The sequence below is a fragment of the Carica papaya genome, chromosome 1 (genome assembly GCF_054855325.1).
Source record: "Carica papaya isolate Zhongbai chromosome 1, ASM5485532v1, whole genome shotgun sequence".
NCBI lineage: Eukaryota > Viridiplantae > Streptophyta > Magnoliopsida > Brassicales > Caricaceae > Carica > Carica papaya.
Genome location: NC_142309.1, coordinates 10886104 through 10906599, shown reverse-complemented (window position 1 = coordinate 10906599; position 20496 = coordinate 10886104). Strand labels below are relative to the sequence as shown.

Genomic DNA, 20496 nt, shown 5'->3' with positions numbered 1-20496 from the left:
ATTCCTGAGCTTGAGATGAAGTATTAAAGATGAGATAAATTAGGGTATTAAAAAAAAAGTGAATTAGGATGTTAAAAATAAAATGAATTAGGATGTTCAAGAGAAAGTAAATCAGAGTATTAGAAAATAAGTAAATTAGGATATTAAAGAAGAAGTAAATCAAGTTAAAGGATATAAAGATAAAATTACATCTTTGTAATTAACTATAATTAATTTTTTTTTAATTTTCTTTTACGTCATAGAAAATTTGTATATAGAATTGTAATATTTAATAAAAAAACAGTAATTTAAAAAAGAAAACTATGCTTAACATATAAATTCGTGTTGGGTGAAGTTTACTAAAAAATTAATCGAACAAGAAATAAAATTAATTTTTAAAACTCGGGAATGAGTTCAGGTTTTGAATTTTAAAACCAGAGTCTGGTTAAAATTTTAGAAATCCTTAATCATTCATACACATTATTGTGAGTGGATTACTTCGTTTACCTTTATTAACCCATTTATAAAAAAAAAAGAATAATTATTCTAAGATGTTAAATGGTTATCTAATATTTCAATATATGTTAGATGAATGACTGTATTGTTATACTTTGTTATTGAATAATTATTTAATTATTATAAAAAAAAATATTAGTCATTATAAATAAACCTAAATACATTAAATTTCAAAAAAACTAAATTGTGCAAAATTTGTTATGAATGGTGAATCAAAGAAATATATGAAAAAGTGAATTTATTATATAAAGACAGTATATCAAATATTCAAAGCCAATAATGAAAATGATAATATCAAATAACAATTACCTTGGTAAATCAGTTAATTATCATCTTTTCTGAAAAATATACTAAAATTAAATACAAAACAAATATACTCAATATATTTATTTTAAAAATAATTATATTTGCGTAACGGTACATTAGTTAAAAATTGTGTGTGAAGTATAAATAATTACTGCATAATATTATAAGTTATTTTGAAAAATTGAAAGAATGGATGGCTGTGATTGATTGTTGTTGATCTAACGATCATAACTAGAGGAGCATGCATTATATATGTGTAAACACTGGAGGTAGATCAGCACTGCATCTTCCATTTTGATTTCTCACATAATGAAAAACAAAATGAAGTCATGCTTGATGGTAAACTGGGTGGTGATGGTACTGCTGATTCGACTCCATGAAGGCCTGTGTTGCTGGGAAGAAGAAAGATTCAGTCTTTTAGATATCAAGGCCTTCTTCAAATCAAACAGTGAAGATACCAATTATCTTCTTCCTTCATGGCTTGATGAGGATCACAGTGACTGCTGCAACTGGGAGGGAGTCACCTGCGACTCAACCACAGGCCGAGTCACTCGACTATTGCTTGACAGTCTCAATCACTACCCATATAGCAACATTTGGTTTCTAAATTTTTCCATCTTCTTGCCCTTTAAACACCTCTCAAGTCTGAGTTTGTCTAGTAACAATTTGTTTGGTTCCATTGAGGATGAAGGTATGTGTATGTTCACTTCCTTAAAGTAAATAAGTATGTTTTTCATTTACATCTCTAATTAAATTACAAACCAAAATGTATATATTTTAATAATTTAAAATTTTTTATCAATAATAAAGTGATGTAGTGGATAAAATATTTACATTCGAGAATTAGTAGTGATGAACATATAATTTTTAATTTAATGAAATTGAGAACTAAATTTAGTAATATATTAATGAGATTGCGATAACTAAGTTGAGATCAATATTACATTACCTATTACATTTCCATCGAAGAGAACATTTTAAAGCCGTTAAGTTTCTTTAATTTAGCTAGTTATATAACAGATTAAATTTCAATTTAGTTTTTTATTTCTTTAGGAAACAATTTGAGAATTTGTGGCTAATTATTTTAATGTTTTAGTTAAATTTTTATAAGTTTTCTAATTATTATATATTAGTTATCCAAGAATTAAATTTATAAGGTTTTTCCTTTTTGGAATTCAACTTTTTATTATTCAATCATTATATATATGTATATATATACATATGTACATGTTATGTTATTTTTCGGAAACACATCAAGCATATGTTGTTTTTCTATTTGTTAAGATATATTATTAATGTCATAATATTACATATATATATATATATTTGTTCTATTTTATTTTTAGATTTGTGAAATAAATTATATATAAAAATTGTACCACAATTTAAAATATATATTTATTAATGTTTGAAATAAATAAAAAGAATTCTCAGTGGATAATGACATGCACTGATATCTTTGATGATATTTCAACATGGTTTCCATATATTCACAAGTCTCCTAAGCTTGTCCTAGTTTAGGAAGCTAAAGCATCTGAATTTTAATGGTAACAATTTTGATTTTCTGAGCAGAAGAATTGTCAGCGTTGGAGAACTTGGGAGTTTTTGGATCTGAGTTTTAATCTTCCCACAAGGTAACACACTCACAGTGAGAATTGTTAACAAGCATTCTGCCATTTGTACATACATAATCTGTGTATATATATACATATACACTTACATGGATACATATCCCGAGCGAAAATGAAAACATGGTTTCCCATCTGTGTATAGATATACATACATACATACATATACACACACATATAAACACACATAACATACACAATCTGTATAATATGCATCTTTTATGACATTTCAACATGGTTTCCAAATATTCACAGATCCCTCGAGCTTTTCCAGATTTAGGAAACTAAAGCACCTGGATCTAAGTTATAACTATTTTGACAATGGAATCTCGAGATACTTGAATCATCTCCCTGCTATTACATCTCTATCCTTGGCGTCTACTAACATGGGAGGACCATTTTCTAGCCATGGTAGGTGTATCAATATATTTTTGTTGTTTATCTTTGTTTCTTGTCTACTTCTCGAGGGAGCAGTTTAAAAAAGTGATGATTAATTTCTATTGAGTTTACTAGAAGACAGGCCTTTTCTTTCTATTTCTTGTTGCCAACTCTATTTAAACATAAGAAAGCAACATTACTGGATAGTTATTGGCTCTAAGAAAAGGTGCTTGGCAGTTAATAGCAAAATTGCTAATAAGGTTTTTAGAAAATGTGATTAAATTGAATTCTCTATGCAGGTTTATGTGCACTAAAGCATCTTGAAGAATTAGATCTTAGTTGGAATATGTTTCAGGGGACCCTTCCAACATGCCTAAATAATTTGACATCCCTTTAAGAGTTTAGATCTATATCACAACCAATTTACAGGAAGCATTTATTCTTCTTTAATAGCGGGCCTCACATCCCTTGAGTACATAGATCTAAGTCAACCATTTTGAGGGCTTTTTCTCGTTCAGCTCATTTGCTAATCACTCGCAAATTTGAGGTTGAAGCTGAAGATCCATATTGGGTTCCTTCATTTCAGTTAAAGGTTCTTGTGCTATCTAATTGCAACTTGAATAGGCTCACTGGTCATGTAACTACGTTCCTCTTGAACCAGGTCAACTTGCTTATGGTCGACTTGTCCTCACAATAATTTGATAGGAAGCTTCCCTAGTTGGTTTCTTCAGAATAATAATGGACTAGAAGATTTATATCTAACAAATAATTGTTCACCAGTCAACTTCAACTATGGCATGTTCATTCTATACTTCACTTGGATATCTCAGGCAAAGGCTTTAATGGACAACTTCAAGAAAATATTGGGAAGCTTGTTCCATGCATGGTGTATCTTAATATGTCTAATAATGCTTTTGAGGGTAGTCTTCTGTCTTCAATTGGTGACTTGAATGAATTGCAAGGATTAGATTTGGCCAATAATAATTTTTCAGGAGAAGTCTCCCAGGAATTGTTTGTAAATTGTACGAAGATCTACATTCTAAACTTAAATAACAATAAGTTCTATGGTGAGATATTCTCTCTCTATTCAACTTAACTTGGATAGTGTATTTAAGTTTGAACAACAATTCGATCAATGGAATTCTACCAAATATAGTGTTACAACGTCCAGATTTGAAGTTACTTGATATTGGCAACAATTACATGTCAGGTGAAATTTTGAGATGGATGGATAATATAACAAGCTTGGATATCCTTTTACTAAATAATAATTTTTTTGAAGATGAAATTCCATGTATACTGGGTAGAAATAAATTCAGAGGTACATTTAACTTTATAGACCTATCTCATAACTCTCTTTCAGGCTCTTTACCTTCATGTTTAAGACTAGAAATGGTAAAACAAATAAATTTACAAGGAAATAATCTCATTGAATAATTACCTAAAGGTCTTCTCAACTCCTCCAACCTATTGACATTGAACCTCAAAGATATTGGCTTTGTTGGCAACATTCCTCACATAATTACAATTTCGAACGTGCAGGTTATGTTGTGAGGAGGAAATTACTTTAGTGGTGTAATTCCTAATGCTCTATGCCAATTAAGAAAGATAAACTTCATGGACCTATCCCACAACTTTTTTAGTGGGTCAATTCCTCATTGCCTCCACAATATCTCATTCAGAAATTTAGCGACTAATGAGTATATCTTTAGATTTCAAAGTACTATGAACAGAATTTGGGGTTTTCCATACTATGGAAACAAAAGCATCCAATATAGTTGGTTTCACCATCAAGTTTTTTATGATTTACAAGACAAAGTCGAGTTTATTGCCAAAAATAGACTCAATTCCTTTAAGGGAAACATTCTCAATTACATGTTAGCATTAGATTTATCCTGCAACAACTTAACAGGTAACATCTCAAGGGAACTAGGATTTCTATCGTGGATTCATGCATTGAATTTGTCTCACAATCAACTCACATGTTCTATTCCTATAACATTCTCAAACCTTAATAAGATAGAGAACTGGAATCTTTCCCACAATAACTTCATTGGAAAAATTCCCTCAAAACTGAATAAACTTTACTTTCTGGGAGCATTCAGCGTTGCATATAACAATTTGTCAGGAAAAATTCCTGATAGTCTGGGACATGGGACGACATTTGCAAAAAGTAGCTTTTAAAGAAATAAATTTTTATGTGGATTTCTATTGAAGAAGAAGTGCCGAGGCGAGGATGATAGGAATCACATAACCACATCTTCATCAAATCAAAGTGAAGAAAAATGGCAAAAGATTGATTGATTAGTCTTCTTTGTAAGTTTTTCAGTAGCTTTTATTATATTCTTCTATGGAGTTGTTTCTGTTCTTTATATTAATCTCTCTTGGCAGTATAGAATTTATGAATATATTTATTTATTTTATGATACTTTCACAAGTTTTTTTTTTTTTTTTCTTTATCAATATTATAGTAGATTATGGACAGTAGCCACCATTGTTGATGATCTAACTTTTTTTTTCTAATTCTTCATATCTTTGTTTTTATTTTTGAATAAATGTATTTGTAAAAGTAAAAATAAAATCGTAAATTATACTTCAAATATTTACAGATTCAGAAAAAATAGAGAAAAGAAATGGATGACTCAATAAGCAAAAGAATGATTGCCACTTCCCCTCACTGTTTTCTTCTTTTCTACGATTCTCCCCTCTATTATCTTTTCTTTCACTTTCCTACTTGTCAAATAGGTACCAAGATTCCGCATTATATCAGGTAAAGTCAAATATATAATGATGAATGGTCTCCTTTGCTGGTTGTTACAAACAAGAAGATAGTTTTTTACTATTTTATAATAAGAGTTTATACAATTTTTAAAATTTTTTATGAAAAGTAGAACCACAATGCATTTATCTTTATATATCATCGTCAATTTGTTTTTTTAAAAAATTTAAATAATAATTAATTATTTTTTTTAGATTTTATTTAAATTTTTTGAACTTATTTTAATATGTCTTAATCATAAATAAATATTTATCTTATATTACACTGCAGTAAAATTTGTTACCTTATTTTTAAACTTTCTAGGGAATCTTTATCATTCATACATACATTCAACATAAGAAATTAATACATACTTTTTACAAACTATTGTCTCTTCCTCTTACCTAGTTTGTTCTGCACTTTTTTTTTCTATCTTCCTTATGATTAGAATCCAAGAGAAGCCGAGAAAACCCTTTAACAAAATGACGGCATAAAATAGAGAATAATTTCATCGTTGTGTTTTTTATATAAAGTTTTGATAACTTAAAAATTAAGAAAATAAAGTTTAAAAAATCATTGAAATTTTACCCAAAAAGAGAGGTTCAAGAATTAATATCCTCGAGCATACAAAACTTTCATTTTAATTTTCTTTTTTGAACATATTTTAAATTTTTTCTCTTTATAAAATAAAATTTTCAATTATAAAATATTATAATTACTCAATTTACAATTACAATAATTAAGACATTATCGAATAAGCGTGCAAAACATATTCAATTATTTAATTTATATTCTATATATTTTCCTAATCCTTCGTTATTTTGATTCTCGAATCTTTAATTTTGATTTGATTAGGCTGCGGATCCTACTTCCAATATGATATGCAGTGATTTTTTATTTTTAAATAAATTATTTTTACTAAATTGTAGCACTCATTGTTGTAAATAGAATTCGAAGCTTGTCAAAGAGGATGATGCAAAACCCTGTTAGGAGTACCAAGAAAAGAGTTCCCAATTTTCCAATCTATTACCTGATCAGAGAAAAAATAGTGGATGATCAATTTAATATACAGTTGTTTTAGTCTCTTTCAATTTTCACATCATAGTCCACGAAATAGATTACAGACAACTATTTTTTGTCTTTTTTATAAGACAAGAAGCTTCTCTTCACCAGACAAAGAGAATGAAAGAATACAAACAAGGAGAATAAGGAATTCTCCCCTCGACGAATGAGTAAAAACGACAAAATAAAAGATAGATATACTACAAAGGAAACATCCCGGTTTTAATGGACCTCAGATGTGCTTGTGGTGGGAGGTTATAGACAGCTTCTCACCACTTACCAACATTATTCTATCACAAACTGAGCTTTCTGGATATAAGAGATTTACAATTCTCTTTTTCGTTTCCTTTTCCTTTGTGCTACTCTTTCCCTCACGGACACGCCAAGCAGTTGAAAAAAGTGCAGCAGGGGCACAATGATCAAGAATGAGCAGCAGAAACATCACCTTTCAAATCGAGTTGCTTGTCTCCTGCGGAATTCCCCCAGATGTATCCATCTCTAATGCAGGCAACTCCAGAGTTGGTACAATAGGAGGTTTCATTCTTCGTGAAACAGTCATCTTTAGTCCTTCCGTGGTATGGATTGTTGCCCCAGTTGTCATCTTTACCTGCATATCATTCAAAATGTTGGAGCTCTATGATATTCTGATAGTTGACAAGCTGACTCAAAACTTAAAGGAGTCATTGGGTTTAGATAGCAGGGACTATGTGAGATCAATCAGTCACATCCTTTAGTTGAAGTGTCAAGCAAGACTTTTCAACCGGCTTTACCATGATTGATGTTCTGATTACATGGTTAAGTGTAACAAATCAAGTTGTTTGAAGCTGCACTAACCAGACAGCAGCAGGATACCATCAAGATTGCTACTATTCTTCTTATAAATTAAAAAAAAATTATGATTCTTCAAAATCATCTAATTCAATTGATAATAAAACTAAAAAGAGTAAGGCTGCAGGTGACTTACTGGAGGAGCTCCTACTGCCATCTGGAAGTCAAATCGCTGAACAAGCATTGCAACTGCTACTACAGTCTGCAAATCGAGTTACTGAAAATTGAGTTTATAATGACTTAAAGTTAATTGCAATAATAATCAATATTGGTTTCTAATACAATTGAAGACACTTATCATGACAACCAACAAGTTCATTACTCAATTCTGATATTGGTCCTCCAACAATTTCATTATATGGATTACCTCAAACGAAGCGAACATGTCCCCTATGCATTTCCGTGGTCCTCCACCAAAGGGCAGGTAACTAAAGGGGAAAAACAGCAAATGTTATTAAATTATGGAAATATAGATAGTAGATATAATATAACATCATCTAACTCACTTTCAAGTCCCAGTGTATGAAACAGAGAACTTCAAAATGGAAATTGCAATTAACAAAATATGAATAAAAGTAAATACAAGGTAGCTGTTGTTGCTTGCAAAATCATGAATAATGTCACAGGAAAAAAGCTAGAAATCCAGTCCACATATGCTGCTTTTAAACCTTCCCTGCTTATTCACAGAGTAAATTCTGAGGTTTCAATATATCTGAAGTAAAATCCTGAATAAATTCTGAAGTTCCAATATATCTAAAGAAAAATCCTGGAGAATGGCTAGACTATGATTTCTTAGACAACAACTTTTATCATTCCAGACATGAAGTAGAAACTGCAGTAAGGTCCCCAAGGAAGAGATCTCTCATTTCTTTATATAAGAGAATTTTTTAAAAAAAGTATGGAAAAAAGAATATACATTATTGGATAGGAAAAAGATAAGGTACACAAATGGAGGATGAGATGATTTTCCGCATTAAGGGAAACTGAAACCAGAAAATAAGCTAACTACAAAACAAGATAAACGCAATCCCTTTGCAAAGAAGATCATATGATGGAGCACAGCGGAATACAATGAAGAGAAAAAAAAAAAAATTAAAGAAAAGAAAAGACAAATCAATCTACAACATGAGCATTGACAACAACCACACTTATAAGGCCACAATCATAATCAGAGTTGTCAAACATTCAATTTAATGAGAAATCAACCATTTTGTTCATATGCAGTCTTACTCAGGTATTTATGAAGTGTTTGCATAGCTTAATATGACTAAAATACTTAAAAGGAAAAAATTAATCAAGTAAGGTTCTAACTAAATAAGAAATAAAGTTTCTAAACAGTATGTGAACCTATTTAATAGTTTTAAATTAATTAAGTACCCTTAATAATATATGAAGACTATAATTATATAAAAATCTCATAATACGTCCTTTCTCAGGTATTATATTCTGCCACCATGAGCATTAACCAAATGCAAAACTGAAAAATGCTAATCTATCCTACACAACCAGGAAAAAATGGAAACATTCTTCATATAATTTGGCATTCTTCTACAGCCACAAAATATAAAAAAAAACCCACATGAAAAAAAATGTGTCACTGAGTGGTGAAGATTGTTTCTTGGCCAATTTGAGAATATCACGTAGGAAGGATGCAATGAGCTTCAAATAAAGACTCATGCTGACGTACTCAATAAGGCTCGATTAATTGATTTAGGAATGAAGCGCAGAAGAAGAAAGTTGTTAAGTAGTAAAGGAAAGAGTTTGAAGAAAGTTTGAAGAGGAGGCAAAACCAGAGGAGAAAAAAAAAACTTGGGTGGGCCTTTCAAGAGACAAGATATTCAACAATTTACGGTCTAATGGGAACTGACAGCATTATAATGGGGTTCATGCAGACCAAGATTGTTGATTGCCCCCGAAGAAAGAACCTACCATTAATAATTTAACCAACCACCAAACTCAAGATTGCCAGGTTGGTCTGTCCAATCTCAAGTACTGATTCAAAAGGATGGGTCAAATCCATCTGTGAACGATTGAGACCAAATATCATTGACTTAATAACAGTTTGGACTTAAACCACTAGCCTCAAAAACTCAAGTTTAAGATATTAGTAATGAATGACTTGAACACTAATATAGAACTCAACAATTATGTTGGATTAGACATCAAAATTTACATTATTCAAATCTTTGAATCATCATACTAGCATGTGATCTAAAATCATTTATAAAGCATCAAATTCAAGTAAAGCCAACAACCTTTGAAAGCAAACTATTAGCTTTCAAAAGCTCAAGCTCAAATTACTCATAATAAATGACTTAAGTTCTTATATGGAGTTTAATAATTACATATTTTTCCAATACCAAATTTGTAGTCAATTCATACCACCTAAATCCAAAGCACCACTAAACGAAAAACTTCTTCAACTCAAACCACTATAAATGTATGGGTAATAGGTGATTCATGATTGGTGTATTATGAACAAAACGCAATAATGCTCTCTCATTAATTGCCTAACAATTTTCTCTCTTTTCTTCCCTATATTTTCTAAAAACTATTCCTCTTTACTTGATTAGATATCCTGCTAATAGATGAATTAACACAAATTTTGAACAAGAAAAAATAGGGCAAACATCATAGCAGAATAGCCTCCTAAGAACTTCTTATAATAGACAAAAGGCAAATCTCTGAAAAGAAGCCATGCTCCTTAGGGTATAAAGATGCCATGCAAATTATCCAATCTGAAATATTTATAGCGCATACCTATATTATGGATTTATTACATCCCAATTAGAACTTCCATTTTCAAACTTCAATGATAGCACTTAACATTCAACAGTAAGCTTTTAACTTCTCTTATTTGATGAAACAAAGTAAAGTTAAAGAAACTTAAAAAAAAAAAAAAAAAAAAAAAAGAATGTAAAATTGAGTTAAGTGGTGCAACCAACAAAGTGAGTACTTCACCAGAAATTTTGATTAGTCTCATTTGGATTTGGACCATCTAGAGGCCACCTTTCGGGATTAAATTTATTGGCATCATCCCACAGATGTGGACTACGATGAAGATTCCAAACAGAAATAAAAATATCTTCACCCCTGCATGTAAAAAAAAAAAAACAGAATGGCGTGAATACAGATTAATAATATTTTAGTTATTATGTCTTACAGACTGAAAAAGAGATTGTAGGCCACTGACAACTTTAATTAATAAACCATTGGGATATGCAATATACAAATAAAAAACAAGCCAGGGGTTTAAATTTGAGAAATCATAATAAGTTTGAATTAGTAGATTAATAGCTCAACTAGAAAGCTTTATCGAGATTTGCGAGAAGACATCTGAATGGAATATGTGTGTTTCTGCCTGTGGATGAGTTTAAAGAACATTTAATGGAAAAAGCATGTAGTGGTTGGTGCTTTCTAGAAATTGTATTTCGAGCTATATATTGATCAAATTCTATCCAACGCACGTGTGTGGTTCAAACCATATATGCTAGAATTTCATTACAACCATAAGACCCATAATCCAGTAAAAAATGCCCCCTCTGAAGCACCCCATGCTTAGCACTCCCAAGAAAGGAAAAAGTAGAAGATATTTAGGTTCTCTCAACTAGGGAAGTAAACCAAAACTTCCTCAATTGTGGAAAACAAATTGGACAAAATCCATACCACATTACTATAAAGAAACAAATGGCTACTACATTCTGAACTCCGGAAGCACATCAAAGAAATATGAAGGGTGGTGCCTTTGGAAAGCATATCATATCATTAGTGTCAATCCTACTCAAGACCAAGTCCAAACGAAAACTTTTCCACCTTAGAGGAAATTTTCCAGCCAAAAAGAATGGCATAAGACTGTATTCTTGGGTATTAAAGTGAAGGACCAGACACTTAAAAGAAGTTCCAAGCGTAAATACCCAATGAATCAATCAGTCAGAGCCCAAACTCTGGATCAGATCTAGGAGTGAGACAAAAAGCATCAAGAAGGTTCATCTAGAGCTTTAGATCTAACACTGCCCTAAAATTACAATTTTTAAGGGGGAAAAAAATTTACAAGAAATGGAATCTAATGAGTCAAGAATGCAGTTATAGGAGCATAACATTTATAAAAGAATCTGTATAGATAAGGAAAACAAGATTCAAGAGAAGACTCCAACCAGAGATCCTCCCAAAAAACGAAACAAGAGTAATCGCCAAAACTCAACATAATGAAGGCCAAAAAGGACATGGATGACATTTTGCTTTCTTGACTTCTGTATAATTTCGAGAAAGGTGGCACTCTCCTTGATGCCCTGTCAATATATTTCACTCTTTTTCTTCTAAAAAAGAGAAGGGGCCAAAAGAAGCGCTGTCAATATAACTCTTTTTCTTCTAATAAAAGGACAAGGGGCCAAAAGAAGCCATAAACATGACAAATGAGTTGCTAGAGCTCCTAACAGTAGTATAAGACTTGAATTTAGTATCTCAACTATTCTGGGACAACTGCTATTCGTTTGTCATCTCCTTGTACCACAAAAAATTAGGTTCCAAAGGAATACACGATGGCCATTTAGTTGAGGCCAAAGTTTTTTTTACAAGATTCCAAATAACAAGACCCCTGTCCTATTCAACTGCCAAAAAGCTTCATCTAACCATTTTATCCCTAAAGACCTCTTTCACCCTAGACGAAAGAAAACCCACAGAATTTTCTTAACTCCTTTCGTGAAGGAATTAGCATCTGAAAAAGTTGAACAACAAAAAAGAATGTTAAACAAACACACTTAAATGAGAGTGACCAGATCCCCTAAAGAGAATAGTGCAACTTTCTTACTGATAAAAATAGTTTTTTGATTGATATATATTCCACTGAACGTTACATCCCAATATATATAAGTTTTCCAGAACAGAAAAGAAAATAGAAAATTAATTACAAATAGTGTAATTTTACTTTTTAACATGATTTATTTCCTCTTTAACATTCTAATTTATTTTCTCTCTAATACCCTGACTTACTTTCTCTTTAACACCTTGATTTACTTTCTTTTTAACATTATGATTTTTTTTCCTCTTTCTTAGAATATTATAGAATATTTTCTAACATAATAATATGATTATATTTCTAAATATATAAGCTTAATTAGGAAGAAAATTATTATGCTAATTTATATTGGTTACCATATATGAATCCGTCTACATATATATATCCCTACTTTTGTTTCTATAAAACATAAGAATATTCAGTATTCCTTTCCCTAATTCTTACATGGTATTAGAGATAGGGTTAGAGTTAGGGTTTTATGAGTCAAATTTTATCAGACCAAAAGAGGGTTAAACAACCCATTCCCGACACCGAAGGAAGTCGATCAATGATCTCCGGCCAGTTCAGAATGCGGCCATTACAGTGGCGTACGCGGAAAAATTCAAGATGGTGGTTTGCGCGGCAATTTGAGGCTGTGTGTGTCAGGTTTTGTCGAAGGAGTGTATTTCTGTGCAGTTTGCTTTCTCATTTGAAGATAGAAGCAACAGAGAGGCTCGGTTGACTGGCTCTGTGCATGAAACCAAAAGGCCACAGAAAGAAAAGGCGTGGCGGAGTAGATCACGTGACAGGAATCGATTCTCCGCTCTCCAGCGCGATTTCGGTTGTTTCTTCGAGCGTTATTTCATATTAGGGCTGACATTGGAGTTCTATGGTGATTTCCGGTCAAAAGGAGGCTGTTTGGTAGTTTTAGACGGCAGTGCAGATCTCCATTGGTTGACAGTGAGGTTCTATTAGGGTTATTGATACCTGTACGTGAAGGATATTCTGTTTTCTCAAATTTCCTAGTATATTTGCAGTGTTTTTGGTGTATCTCTAACTGCTATATCTGGATATTTTTGAATGACAATTTGTAGATATTCTCGAGTTAAGAATGAAGAATAACAAGTTTTCAGTTAGTGAGATAGTCTCAGCCATGTCAAAGATCACTAAACATAAATTGAATGCAATAAATTATCTGGAGTGAAGTAAAACTATTAGAGTTTATCTACGCGGTATTGATAAAGATGATCACTTGATTCAAGACTTTCCCACTGATAGAACTAGACAAATCACGCTAAGAGATGACATTGCATATACACCTCTTCGTTTGCGATGCTCATCAATGGCAGTCCATCCAAATTCTTTGGTGCATCTAAAGGTCTAAGACATGGTTATCCCCTTTCACCATTATTGTTCATCATTATCATGGAAGCCCTAAATGACCTCTTAACCAGGGCTGTTGACATTCAATTAGTGAGGGGGATCGTGGTAGGTAAAAATAATCATGAGATTCAAGTGTCTCACCTATTTTTCGCAAACAACACGCTCATATTTTGTCAACTGGATGTGAGGTACTTGCTGAATTTGAGATGTGTTCTCCTTTACTTTCAGGTTGTATCCGGTTTAATAATTAATCTCGATAAGTTTGAGTTGGCTAGTATTGGCGGGAATTGGGAATTTAAGCTGTTTGCTAGAGTGCCTGGGTGTAAAGCAGTTAGGTTCTCCATGAAATATTTGGGTATTCTTCTAGGGGCTAAATATAAAGACACTACCTCTTGGGAGCCGATTGTGGAATTATTTGAGAGGAATCTTGCGAGGTGAAAGCATAACCTCTTCTCAAAAGGTGGTAGATATACCTTAATCAAAAGCACTTTGGCCAACATTCCTATCTATTATCTTTCTACCTTTTCGATACCAGCAAAGGTGGCCAAGAGACTAGAATCAATTCAATGTCGCTTCCTTTCGGGGGATGTTGATGGGAAACACAAGTATCATTAGGTAAAGTGAGAGGATATTTAAAGGCCCATTTGTTTGGGTAGACTTCGCATTAAATCTATGGTGAAAATGAATGATGCTCTCCTTGGCAAATGGTTGTGAAAATACATGATTGAGGATAATAGGTTGTGGAGGAGGATTATGGAGGCTCGTTGGGGTGATCCTAATATGATTCCGAGAAGTAGGCTCTCTACTCTGCATGGCAAAGGCTTATGACAAAAGATCTTATCTTTTTGGCCCCAATTCAGCCTATGCTCACAATGGAAACTGAGGAAAGGTAATAAAATCAAATTTTGGACTAACGATTGGTTGGAGAGGGGTAGTCTCAAAATTTATTTTCCGAGGATTTTTTCTATTGCCCAATGGAAGAATATGCTCATTGAAGATGTGTATCAACGATCGAATGGTAATGTAATTTGGGACAAAAAGATTGTAAAAAACTTAAATGATTGGGAAATTAATGATTATGCAGAGATTCTTAAGTGTTATCTTCACAACAAATCTCTTCATCTCCTGACAAATTTATTTGGAAATTAGAGGAGTCTGAAAGATTCTCGGTTAGATCCTACTACAACTTCTTAATGAAGGATACTACGTTGGTTCACTGGAACTTCCCTTACAAACAAATCTGGAAAACAAATATCCCTCTGAGGGTCGCTTTCTTTGCGTGGGAAGTTAGTTGGGAGAAGATTCTCACAATTAATAAACTCATAACTAGAGGACAGATTCTTGTGAACGGGTGTTATATGTGTTTGATGGCTGAGGAGTCCTGTAATCATCTGCTGCTTTAGTGCCCCGTGGCTTGGGACCTTTGGTGTGTGATCTATGGTTTGTTAGGGATTCAATGGATGATGGCGGGTTCGGTCCATGAGGAAATTTGGGCTTGGAATGGGTTATATGTAAAAAGAAACATTGTAAACATTATTCCATTAACTGTTTTATGGGTTATCTGGAAAGAACGAAACTTGAGAGCTTTTGAGGGTAGAGTTTGCAGCCATATAGCATTAAAGATAAATGATTGTATTCTTTTGGAACCACATTATTAGGTCATGACATTATTAACGATGTAAATTTTGGAAATGTCATTGATGAGTTAATTCTTTTGTAAATCTTTTGTACATGAGTGATACCCCCGTTTTGGTACTATGTTAATACAATACTTTACACTTTTTATTTTTAAAAAAAAAATTAGCTTAATTAATCATTGAGTTTGTTAAAGAACTAATGAATTATTTAATGTTTATATATTCAGACGAAAAAAATGTGTCTCACATGTATGATGCTTGTGAAGCTTTCTATCGTGCTAAAAATGAGGTCAAATCTCTTACGTCCTACTTTAAGAAATTTAAAAAGACATATGAGGAGTTTAATGTGTTTTTGTCGTTCAGTACTGATATCAAGGTACAACAAACAGAGAGAGAGCAGATGGTCATAATAAATTTCTTGATTGGTCTTCCATTTGAATTTGAGACTACTAAATCTCAAATCCTATCTGATTTCGAGATCACATCTCTTCAGAAAGTTTTCAATAGAGTGTTACGCACAGAGACTACTACACCTAATCAGCATACTAATGTTTTTATTGCTAGAGGAAGATGAAGAAATAATAATAGGAGAGGAAACAGAGTAATGGATATAGTTGGTATAATGATTCAAATAATATTGTTTGTTATTATTGTCATGAGCAAGGACATACAAAGTGGCAGTGCAAGAAATTACAGAATTGAAATCAGAGAATACAAACTGCAAATATTGTTACTGCTGCTATTGCTAGCTCCACTTCTGAGAAAACTATTGTAGTTTTAGCCGACGAATATGTAAGATTCTTTCAGTTTCAAGAATTTTTGAAAGATCGTACACCAACCACTATATCTATTGAATCAGATAAAAAATATTTTATCTTCTCATCAAACAAATAGGTGATTGATTCTAGTACTACAGATCATATGAAAGATAACTCTAATATCTTCTCTAGCTTTCGATCATAAAGAGCATCATCTCCTGTAATTATTGCTGATGGGTCAACCTATAATATTGAGGGTTCTGGGACTACAAAACCAACTCGCGCCATTACCCTGACATCTGTTTTAAGTCTATCCAAACTTGCTTTCAATTTTATTTCTGTAAGTAGATTTATCAAAAATCTTAATTGTTGTATCTCATTTTTTCCTGATTATTGTCTTTTTTAAAATCTTATGACGAAGCAGATTATTAGTAAATAATACGTATCAGAAGGTCTCTAAATTATGGATAATTGGGTGTCTCGATCAGTTGTCTACTCTAGTATTATCTCTCAATTTGAAACACATTGTCAGCTGGAGCATCCATCTCTTACTGTGTTGAAAAGTTGTGTCATCAGTTTCATGATATATTTTCATTAGATTGTTAGTCATGTCAGTTTACAAAACATCATCGTAACTCGTCAAGTCCAACAATTAATAAACTAACAGAGTCTGCTTTTGAATTAGTTCATTCTGATATTTGGAGCCCATGTCCTATTATATCTAAAACAAGATTTAAGTATTTTGTTACTTTTATTGATGATTTTTCTCAAATGACTTGTATATACTTTATAAAAAATCGTTTTGAAGTGTTTGCACATTTTTGTATTTTTCATGCGGAAACCATAACTTAATTTAATGTTTGTATGCATATGCTAATAAGTGATAATGCTAAAGAATATATGTCAGACTCATTTCACAATTATATGACTCAACAAAGGATTCTTCATCAGTCCTCTTGTGTTAATACACCATCTCAAAATGGGGTTGCTGAGAGAAAAAATAGACATCTACTTGAAACTGCTCGAGCCCTCTTGTTTCAGACAAAAGTTCCCAAGTAATTCTTGGCTGATGTTGTATCCACTGCCTGTTTCCTGATTAATCATCTGTTGTCTGTAGTACTCGAATGTGATATTCTTTACAGTATTCTTTTTTCAAACAAGTTATTGTTTTTGATACAGCCGCGGATATTTGGTAGTACTTGTTATGTTCGAGAGATTCAACCAAATATTATTAAGTTGGATTTTAAAGTCTTGAAGTGTCTTTTTAGAATATTCTCGGCCTACAAAAGGGATACCGGTGTTACTCTTCATATCCCAATAAATATCTAGTATCAGCCAATGTAGTTGTCAGGACATTAAGGGTAAAAAAAAAAGAGAAATAATAAAATGAGTAAATTAATCTTTTACAAGGTAAATTAGTCTTTTACAAATATCAATTAAGGTTAGGGTTAGGGTTAGGGTTAGAGTTAAAGTTTTAAACTTACTTCACAGCAGCTACCGCTGCAATGGCCATGATAGTGGCTGCTTTAATTGCTTATAATGTATAAAAGGTCTAATCTTTATATTATAATCAATCAAGAAAAAGAATAAAATTATTTCTCATATTTCTCTATTTGTTTCTTTTCTATTTCTCTCTTCTCTCTCTCTTTCTTTCTTAAGATCAAACAGCCATGTCTAACACTTTTGACAGTAGTCTTTTCGGAGAATATACCGTTTTTTTCCTCACAGTCTAGTTCTACAGATTAAGTGAAGGATGATGAGTGACTCATTTATATATTCCAGAATAGTACCTCTACAGAGCAACCAGATAATGGTATTTCTTCTAATGTATTTTCTGAACAAATTGATGATAGTATGCTTCTAACTCAAGAACAACCGCCCATTATTCATATTTATTCCAAAAGACAACAGATTAATGATACATGCCTTGCACCAGCTTCTACATCATCTGATTCTTCCACCCATGATCTTGATCTCCCCATCAGTTTTTGTAAAGGTACACGTCAATGCACCCTTCCTCATTCTACTTATTCTATTGCTAACTTCATTTCATATGATCATTTGCCTGATTCGTCTAGCTCTTTAATTGTTTTTATAGATTCCACTTCCATATTCAAGATAGTTAAGGATGCTCTGAATCACCCTGATAAGCGTAATGTCATACTTGAGGAGATAAATGCTCTTGATAATAATCATACCTGAGATCTAGTAGATTTTTCCAAGAGAAAAAAGGTTGTGGGTGTACAAATGGGTATTTGCAGTCAAAGTGAATCCAGATAGCTCTGTGGCAAGACTTTAAAACTCGATTGGTAGCAAAAAGTTATGATCAGACTTATGGGGTGGACTATTCTGATACATTCTCTTTAGTGACAAAACTTATCTTTGCCTATTTATTCATATTTATTGCAGTCTCCAGAGAGTGACCATTCCACTAGGCAGGCATTAAAAATGTATTTTTTCATGGTGATCTTTTAGAAAAAGTGTATATGGAGCAACCACTTGAATTTATTACTTAGAGAGAGTAAGAGAAAACTTGTCATTTGAAGAAATTTTTATATGATCATAAGCAAATTTCTCATGCATAGTTTGGCAAGTTTAGTGAGGTAGTATGTGAATTCGGATTGAAAATGAGCAAATGTGATCATTCAGCCCTCTATTAACAATCAACAACTGGTATTATATTTTTTATTGTTTACGTTAATAATATCGTGATTAAGGGAGATGACCATACAGGAATATCCTCTCTCAAGTCATTCATGCATACCAAGTTCAATACCAAAGACTTGGGACAACTAAACTATTTCTTGAGGGTTGAAATAACAAGTAAGGAAGAGATTCTGTTATCATAGAGCAAATATGTACTTGATCTACTTGCAAAAATAGGAAAGTTAGGATCTAAGCCATGCAATACGCCTATGGTACCAAATGTATATCTTACAAAAGATGACGGTGATCCCCTTGATGAATTAAAAAAATATAACTTATTGGAAAATTGAATTAGCTCACTATGACTCGTCCAGATATTGCATATTCTATCAGTATTGTAAGTCAATTTATATCTACACCTATAGTTAAAAATTGGTAGATTCTATAACAGATTCTGTGTTACTTAAAAGGTGCCCCAAAACTCGACATAATATTTAGAAATCACGGACATACTCACATTGAATGTTTTACAGATGCTGATTGGGCAGGATCAAAAATTGATACGAGGTCTACTATAAACTATTGTGTTTTTGTTGGTGGGAATCTCGTATTATGGAAAAGTAAAAAGTAAACAGTTATATCTCACTCAAGCGCAGAGTTTGAATATAGAGGTATAACCCAGTCCACATGTGAAGTCTTATGGATACATCATCTTTTAGAAGAAATGGGTTTGAATCCCACATCTCCTATAAAACTTTGGTGCGATAATCAGGTTGTCCTTCATATTGCCTCAAATCCTGTGTATCATGAGAGAATCAAACATATCGAGATTGAGAATCAAATATATCGAGATTAATTGTCACTTCATCTGAGAAAAGATTCAGCTAAACTTTATATTTACTGGTTATGTGAAAATATGAGAACAACTTGGTGATATATTCACAAAGCCTCTGAATGGAACACGAATTGAGTATCTTCGAAACAATATAGACATGATTAATATCTATACTTCAGATTGAGGGGGAGTGTTAGAATATTATAGAATATTTTCTGACATAATAGTATGATAATATTTCCAAATATGTAAGTTTAATTAGGAAGAAAATTATTACGGTAATTTATGTTGATTAGCATATATGAATCCGTTTACATGTATATATATCCCTACTTTTGTTTCAATAAAACATAAGAAAATATTCAATATTTTTTTATCTAATTCTTACACTCTTTAACACCTACCGTTGGTATTTAGGTTGGTCAAATCACGAATTTGGTGGTCATTATGGACCAATCTTAACCTAAGGTAATAAGCACCAAAAAGAACCTACCTAAAATCATCCCCACCATCCATTAAGGATAGTTATAGGAACTCAATCAACCTCAGGATACAACGGAGGTAACAGGGTGTAGTTATTATAAGAGATGAAGTTGGTGGTTAATGGGAGACTAGATTATGGTGTTTGGATAGATAGCAAATCCAAGTGAAAAGTTGAGATCCAAAATCTCTATAATTCCCACAAACCAGACCTCTTGAATCTCAAAAATGAAAAGGCATATAGGGGGTAAATCACCAAGTAATCTCTTTCTGTAATTGACCACGTGATCAATAAGCAGATCCGAAGATGGGAATCCAAATGAGGAAAATCTGCTGCAAAACTTTTGAGAAATTTACAGGTTTCCAAGTATGTATTTCACCCTCTAATTTGTGTTTGGTAGATTCCTAAATTTATCCTTATACCTAGAAACTTAGTGATGCTACCAAATGCAGTCATTTCCAATGAGAACCTCATTCCCTTAGTTTTTTCGCCAAGTCAATTGAAATGGAAATTATTCAAGTCCTTGT

General features: G+C 32.3%; 1 protein-coding gene, 1 long non-coding RNA gene and 1 pseudogene across 2 annotated transcripts in view; 2 read left to right on the top strand and 1 right to left on the bottom strand.

Annotated features, from left to right (window-relative positions):
* The first annotated feature begins 2249 nt into the window (after nt 1-2249).
* Nucleotides 2250-2927, top strand: LOC110809407 (uncharacterized). The gene is made up of 2 exons (XR_002538821.2): nt 2250-2435; nt 2685-2927. It is a non-coding gene; the product is annotated as an uncharacterized LOC110809407 (long non-coding RNA).
* A 166-nt stretch (nt 2928-3093) lies between these two features.
* LOC148269208 (receptor-like protein 13) lies at nt 3094-5311 on the top strand (annotated as a pseudogene).
* A 1261-nt stretch (nt 5312-6572) lies between these two features.
* Nucleotides 6573-20496, bottom strand: part of CYP97A3 (cytochrome P450, family 97, subfamily A, polypeptide 3) — a 29469-nt gene continuing 15545 nt past the window's right edge. The window contains 5 exon segments of the mRNA XM_022035189.2: nt 6573-7099; nt 7102-7234; nt 7592-7657; nt 7823-7883; nt 10417-10548. Coding sequence (XP_021890881.2) covers nt 7047-7099; nt 7102-7234; nt 7592-7657; nt 7823-7883; nt 10417-10548 — 445 coding nt within the window. The 3' untranslated portion in view covers nt 6573-7046.